The sequence below is a fragment of the Gracilinanus agilis genome, unplaced genomic scaffold (assembly GCF_016433145.1).
Source record: "Gracilinanus agilis isolate LMUSP501 unplaced genomic scaffold, AgileGrace unplaced_scaffold59913, whole genome shotgun sequence".
Classification (NCBI taxonomy): domain Eukaryota; kingdom Metazoa; phylum Chordata; class Mammalia; order Didelphimorphia; family Didelphidae; genus Gracilinanus; species Gracilinanus agilis.
The window spans coordinates 1-8,228 of NW_025395323.1; the positions used below are offsets into that span (position 1 = coordinate 1).

The following is an 8,228-nucleotide window of genomic DNA, read 5'->3' on the forward strand; positions in this document are numbered from 1 at the left end:
TTTTAATTATCCTTTGAGGATGTCCAAAAGAGAGGAACTAGGATAGTATGAAGACCAAAACCCATGCCATACAAGGACTGGTTGAAGGAACAAAGTAGGGAAACTTTTGCTCATTTTAAGGTATTTGCCATTGTCAACGAGGATAGTTCATTCAAAATCCAAACTGAAGATTCTTCCTATATGTGGTGAGGATTTCCAGTGCTCCTGTATGTGATAAAGGTACCAAGTCCTAGAACCCTACAGAATGTCCTCGTTGGGATCCACAACTATTCATCTTAATAATATACGGTTGAAAAACTAAGTGTAAGAAGAATGTCTTTTCCAGCATAAGACAGAGTTGGGAAGATATCCCTTTTATTCAGTACATCAGCATACCAAAAAAAGGACAAATACTGCAATAAAGATGGGCAGCAATCTGGGCCCAGCATTGAAAGCCTGAAAAAAAGTGGGCTGGAATACATTTGATAAAGAAATAGTATTTTTTGCAGTTCCCCAGCACAGACATCATATTTTTGTTCCAATATTCTTCTAGGTGTACTATGTGGATAAAAATAATGCAATCTCTGAGAAATCAAAATTTCTGTTGACCCAAATGAAGAAAATCAGAGTGAGCATAAGCAAACTGTACCAAATCAGTAAGGATGATTTGCAGAAAAAAAACTTGAATGAAAATTATCATCAAGACCACTTTTGGAAAAGGAGGAAATGGACAATTTGAGTTCTTCACTGGAACCTTTTTAAAAAGCTTAAAAGAAATAGAGAAAGAATTCCAGATCTCTGATTTGAGAATATAGGAGAAAATGGGACAAGAGTTATATGGAATGAGATTTCATGAATGGATCAAAATCTGAGTGGCTAGGTTGGAGGGAAGTATTCCAAAGGAATCACATTCATCCTTCAAAGTATAATCCCATTTGCAAGTCATTTTGGTGGTCCCTACATAATGATTATTTCAAAATAGATAATAAAAGAATTAAAAAGAGAAAATGAAGAAAATTAAAATCTCAATTACATGTTTAAGTGGTTATATTATTTGAATTTATTTACTGAGAAGGAATCAATTACAACTTCAAAAAGTGCAGAATTGCATAAAATTTGACCTTTTAATGGCATTCATTACCCTCACCAATCTAGGCATGACTGTCACTTCACATCCATCATATTGGCAAAAATGATAAACATTCCCCAAACTATTAAACTATGCATACCATTTGACCCAAAGATACTGTTACTAGGTTTATATCCTAAAGAAAGCAAAGAGAAAGGAAATAATACACGTACAAAAACATGTACAGTTCCTTTTGTGACAGCTTAGAATTTGAAACTGAGAGGGTGTTCATCAGTTGGAGAATAGCTAAATAATTTATGGCATATGAATGTCATGGAATACAATTGAACCGAAAGAATAATGGAGAGGATTATTTCAGAGAAACCTAGAAACACTTGCATGAAAAGTTCAAAATGAAATGAATAGAACCAACAGAATATTTTACACAATAACATTTCAATGACAATCAACTATGAAAGACCTGATCAGTAACAAAATCCACCCACAATCTGAAAGGACCCACAATGAAACATGCTAGACACATCCAGAGAGAAGTGATTGATCCACAGTGCAAACTGGAGCTCATGGTTTCATTTCTTTCTGCTTTGTTTTGGATATGGTGAATGTGAAAATTTGTTTTGTTTGATACAGACTTGTAACATAAAAAAAAACCAGTTAAATGATAGAACACCACTATTATTAAGAGGATGTTTACAAAAGACATTATAAAAGGTTGTTGGACAAGTAATTTCTCAACTTTCTTGCTGTTTAAATCTAAAAACCATTGATCCTTAGCATACATAGATTCTTCTGGAAAATGAACTTTCTTTGGAGATTGATCAGATCCCACTCAGCTTCTCTCAGATTGTTATAGATAAAAGAAATTTTAAAAAGCAACAGGGCTCCTCTTTCCATTCTGGTTTGGAAGGATTGTCAGAGCAGTTCAAACTTTCCCTGCTAACTAGGCTGCCATCTTGGCTTGGTCCCTCATCCTCTTTCCATTCTACAGAAGCTCCAACTCTAGCATGACTGAGAGGAGGGCATCAGGGATAGTGTCAGACACAGAATGTGGGGATCTTGACTACCAATCTAATTTCCTTCCCTGTAGTCATTCAGACATAACCCGAATGCTCTCAACAAACAACATCTGTCATATCTATCATCTTGTTGGTTCAGTTATGAGATGAGAGGATCAGAGATTTTGAGCTGAAAGGGACCATAGAGCTGAAAGGGACCATAGAGAGCATAGAATCCAACACTCTAATTTTACCAAAGAAGAAACTAAGCACAGAGAGCATAGGTAGTTTAAGGGACTTGTTCAGGGTCACATGGGTGGTGTCTGGAACAGGATTTGGGTTGGAATCCCAAACCTTTTTGATTCCAGTTTCAATACCTTATAAACTATACGGAACTGGCTGCTGGAGGGTAGGGGGAAAGCATTTTTAACACTCCTAACCCAACTGGTGGAAAAGAGAGAATTGGATATTGAGAGGAGGAGCAATTAATAATACGTCAGCAGATATTTGCCAAGAAGTTCTTTTTCCTGATTGTCACTGCAATTCTGTCCTGAAGAAAAATTAATCTATGAATTGACTGAAATTCTCCGATCAAGACACTGGGCGCCGCTATAGGCCAAAGTGGAGGGAGAGCTGAAACAGAATCTCTTGTAGTTTCCTGCTGGGAATTTCCTGCCCAGCAACAAAGCTTACATGGAAGAGCAGACTCACTGTTTATACATTTAAGCTCCTGGAGAACACGAATATTCATTCATACTAGGTTAGACAGAGAAATTGGTTCTTCTTCATCTACGTTTCGGTTTCTGGGGAACTAAAGAGTTTCCGACCACACTGAGCCAGAGAAATGGGAAGGATCGCCGGGCAAAGAGTACTGACTCTCAAGCAGCAGGTACTGGTCTCCTTCTTCGTGTCTTTGTTCTATTGCGCGTTTTCGGAGCAGATCCGCTACTCCATTCCAGAGGAGATGGCAAAAGGGTCAGTGGTGGGCAACCTCGCCAAGGATTTGGGACTAAAGGTACAGGACTTGCCAGTTAGAAAGCTGCGAGTTAGCGCAGAGAGGGAATACTTTAGTATCAGCTCAGAGAGCGGAGACTTGCTGGTGAGCAGCAGAATAGACCGAGAGGAAATGTGTGGAAGGAAGCTTATGTGCTCGCTTGATTTCGAAACGGTTGTCGAAAATCCACTCAATATTTTCCATATAACAGTGATCGTGCTAGATATTAACGATAACGCTCCGTTATTTAAAAGAACGCCTGTAGATTTAAAGATCTCAGAATCCATTCAAGTAGGTACGTCCTTTCCTCTAGACCCCGCTGTGGATTCAGATGTTGGGACTAATTCTCTGCAAAGATATTACCTTGAACCAAACAGTTTCTTCGATTTAACAGTGAAGCAGAGTCCAGATGGCAATAAATACCCTGAATTGATGTTGAAAAAATCTCTGGATAGGGAACAACAGAGTTCACATCATTTGGTCTTGATGGCCCTGGACGGTGGGCAGCCAGCCCTAAATGGCACAGCTCAGATCAGAATCAATGTAGTGGATGCCAATGATAACCCCCCGGTTTTCAGTCAGCAGGTCTACAGAATCAGTGTGAGCGAGAACCTGCCACCAGGCTCCTCGGTATTGCATGTGACAGCCACTGACCAGGATGAGGGAGTTAATGGGGAAATTATTTTCTCCTTTCAAAATATAGAAGAGGATATGAAACTCTTATTCGACTTGGATGAAAAGACAGGAGAGATCACGACTAAGGATAATTTGGACTTCGAGAAAACTAATAGTTATACACTAAGCATAGAGGCAAAAGACTTTGGAGATCTAGCAACACATTGCAAAATCCACATAGGCATTCTCGATGAAAATGACTGTGCTCCCGAAATGACTGTGGCATCTGTGTTCAGTCCAGTTCTAGAAAATTCCGAATCTGGCACTGTAGTTGCGTTTCTGAAAATCCGTGACAGAGACTCAGGAGAAAATGGCGAGGTTATCTGTTATCTTCAAGGAAATATCCCCTTTCAGTTAGAATCCTCTTCTAAGAATTACTACAAGGTGCTGACAGACGGAGCTCTGGACCGTGAGCAGACCCCGGAGTATAACATCACTGTGATTGCCACTGACAAAGGAATCCCTCCTCTATCCACCAATAAAACCTTCATTCTGCATATAGCAGACGTCAATGACAACGCCCCCGTTTTCCTCCAACCTTCCTATGTGGCTTATGTTCCCGAGAACAATCCTTCAGGTGCATCTATTTCCTGTGTCTCAGCAGTGGACCCAGACCTGGAGCAAAATGGCAGCTTGACCTATTCTATCATCTGGAGCGATCTCCCTATCTTACCACTGTCCTCCTACGTGTCTGTCAATGGCCACAGAGGAGACATCTTTGCACAGCGCTCCTTCGACTATGAGCAGGTCCGCACCTTCGAGCTGATTCTTCAGGCCCGTGACTCTGGCTCACCTGCTCTTAGTGCAAATGTTTCAGTTCGAGTGTTCATCTTGGATAGCAATGACAATGCCCCAGTCATCCTCTACCCGGCCCTGGGGACTGACAGCACGATCCTCTTCGATATGGTCCCTCGATCTGCTGAGCCTGGATTTCTGATCACGAAAGTAGTGGCAGTGGATAATGACTCAGGACATAACGCCTGGCTGACCTACCGGGTACTGCAGGCCACTGATCCGGGGCTCTTCAGCCTGGGACTGCGCACAGGTGAAGTCAGGACAACTAGGACTTTAGCTGACAAAGATGCAACTCGGCACCGCCTGCTAGTCTCAGTGCAGGATGGTGGGCAGCCCCCTCTCTCAGCCACTGTGGCTCTGCACCTGGTCTTTGCAGATAGTTTGCATGAGGCGCTGCCTGAGATGATGGAGGAGCGCACGGAAATTCCACACCCCCAGTCTGAGCTACAGTTTTATTTGGTAATAGCTTTGGCCCTAATCTCAGTGTTGTTCCTTATCACAGTGACACTGGCCATTGCCCTTCGCTTAGGAAGATCATCCAATTCACCTATATTAAGATGCTTCTCTGTGGATTTTTGTTCTAAAACTGGGCCCAGAGTGCCCCCAAACTACAGTGAAGGAACTTTACCATATTCTTATAATCTGTGTGTGGCCTCTCAAGGGGAAAAGATGGAATATAATTTTCTGAAAATGACTGGGGAAATGTCACTCCCACAGGATTTCCTCTTTAATGATGTTTCTGACATCCTGAATAATAGTAGTGGGGAACTTCAGATGTCCTCTGACATAGTCATTCCTTCTCACGTAAGTTTTTGCAATCATTTCTTCGGTTTTTGTTTTTTGCTTTTTGTGCAATATCTTAATTAGCATTGGATCTTAAACTTTAAATATCTCATTTGTGAGTAATTAGGGATTTGTTAGTTTGACATATTCTCTATCTCTGACTTACTGGTGAACATTTAGAACATTTTCTTAGTAGGTAGATTGGGGGAGAGAAAGAGAGGAAGGGGTACCTTACCTCTCATTTATGATGTATCAAGCTTCCCTGGAATTGGGTGGTTCACACATGTTGTTCTGGCTATTAATTTTCTTCATGAATTAATGGACTTTGACAGAGAATTTTTTCCCTTTCAGGTAATTTCATGGTTCAAATTATGTAAAAAGCTTACTGGCAGTAAAGAGGCATTTTAAAAATTCAATTTGTTTGTTAAAGCACACTTTTCTCAGTTCCAAATTCTCTCACTCCCTAGACCCTTTCCCCACACAATAAGAAGACAAGAAGAGCAAAGCCTATTACCAATATGGATAGTAATACAAAAAAATGTTCACATTACCTATGCTAAAATAGGTTATCTTGAGTTTTTATTTTTATCATACTCATTCAAAAAGTACTTTTTATTGCAGTGCCCATTGGTAATTCTGCATAATCTAATCATCTAGAAATAAAGCCCTTCCCTGAGTAATGTAAATATGTAACAGGTGCAAATGTAATCAAGAGGTATTTCACATTCAGCTAAAAATATTGCCTTACAGAAAATTATGTACTTAGCCTCAGTTTATGTATAGTATGAATGTACCTGAGAATTTACTACAGGGAACACAGCTGCTCACAGTGAGTGCCACCATTGTCAATGAAGGAAGTAAGGTCTCAAATACCTCAAGAGTCAAAATCTAAATATCCAGAGCATTTATGAAAATTGTATTTAATTTTCTTATGTAGAATACTTTGATGTTTAGGAACCTCTATGTCATATATTCTCAGTATAATATTAAAAGCTAATTATGATTATACAAAGTTTATACAGAGTGATTAGATCTTACTTTTCAAATTCTAAAGCTCTGAAGATTCCCTTCATTAATACATTAACATATTTAATACCAAAAAAATAAATAAATAAACCATCTCCTGAGTAGCCTACACAGAAATGTAAATCATCACATTCTTTCTGTTTTTTTTTTAATTTATTACATTTGGAATCTCTCTAGGAGGTTCATGGCATAAAATTGAACACTACATAAGAAAACCATTCTCCCATTTTCAAAACTTTCTTTCATCCCACTTAGCACAAAACACATCATCTGTCTGGGTGAGGGGGATGGGAAATATTTGACTTGAGAATTACATATCCCGAAACTGAGGTTCACACTGGGAATATAGAATGGAATTTTTAAAATGTAAAGGGAACATGAATACTCACTTAGCTAACAATCATTAAAATAAACTATTCCTAAGAAATAAATGGACGGAGTTTCTCTATTGCAATCTACAACTATTCCCTATTTTGGATACTCTCTAAATTTGCCACGAAAAAATAAGTTAAATTGATTCTCCTTTTAAAATATATTTCAAGCGATAAAATTATTAAAAATGAAGTTATTCTAGATCAAGTTTTGATCCTTTGCTGAGAAATGGTGCAGTAATCAGTTAAGACTCTGGGCGCCGCTGTTGACCAATCTGAGAGATAAATCCAGCCTAAATCTCACAAAGGCTAGACAGACGCTGTCAGACACACCTTCCGGATAAAACCTAATCTTCCAGAAACCCTTTTATGGACTCCAAGATACAAGTGTGTCTTGATCTGTTCGGACACTTTGGACTGAAGAGCTAATCTCTACTGTGGTTGAATCTGAAGCAGGAATAAAAGGAACCTTAGCAAGATAACAATGGCGGCTGCACTCAGGCTTGGGAGCTACCCAGGGCTAGTTCTGCTTTGCTTTCTCCTGGGTATGCTGTGGGAGGTCCGGTCCGGGCAGATCCGCTACTCGGTGCCCGAGGAGATGGAGAAGGGATCTTTTGTGGGCGACATCGCCAAGGACCTTGGGCTGGAGCCCCACAAGCTGTCGGAGCGCGGAGCCCGCATAGTCTCCGGAGGTAAAAAACAATATTTTGCTCTGAATGTAAGAAGCGGCAGTTTAGTCACAGCGGACAGAATAGACAGGGAGGAGCTGTGTGGGAAAGCATCCGTGTGCAATATAAAGGCAGAAATTTTGCTAGAAGACAAAGTGAAAATTTATGGAGTAGAAGTGGAAATAGTTGATATCAATGATAACATCCCCAGCTTTGGGGCGAAAGAAAGAGAAATCAAAGTGAGCGAAAGCGCAGTGCCAGGAACAAGATTTCCCCTTCCAGAAGCCTTTGATGCAGACATAGGAATGAATTCTGTTCAGACCTACCAGTTGAGCTCGAATCACCATTTTTCTCTGCGTGTAGAGAAACGAGCAGATGGATCCAAGTTTCTGGAGCTACTGCTGGATCGGGCTCTGGACCGGGAAGAGGAACCTGTTCACCACCTCATCCTCTCGGCCTCCGACGGGGGGGATCCGATTCTCTCTGGCACTCTACGAGTTCTTGTGACTGTTATGGATGCCAATGACAATGCGCCAGAGTTTACTCAATCTGTGTATAGCGTCAGCGTACTTGAAAATTTACCACACGGAACAGAGCTGCTCACAGTGAGTGCCATCGACTTGGATGAAGCAATAAATGGGGAAGTGACCTATCATTTCCAGAAAATTACCGAGAAAATCTCCCAGTTATTTCATTTGAATTCTTTGACTGGGGATATAAGACTTTTCGGAAACCTAGATTATGAGGAATGCAATTTTTATGATATAGATATTGAAGCCCGAGATGGGGCTGGACTTCTGGCCATAGCCAAAGTTCTAGTCACAATACTGGATGTGAATGACAACGCTCCCG

The 8,228-nt window shown here is 40.4% G+C and overlaps 1 protein-coding gene across 1 annotated transcript; it reads left to right on the forward strand.

Annotated features, from left to right (window-relative positions):
* The first annotated feature begins 2,908 nt into the window (after nucleotides 1-2,908).
* On the forward strand, nucleotides 2,909-5,395 carry LOC123256508 (protocadherin gamma-B2-like). Its single transcript, XM_044685109.1, has one exon. It carries the CDS (start codon nucleotides 2,909-2,911, stop codon nucleotides 5,393-5,395), a length of 2,487 nt encoding a protein of 828 aa, XP_044541044.1.
* Nucleotides 5,396-8,228: the final 2,833 nt, after the last annotated feature.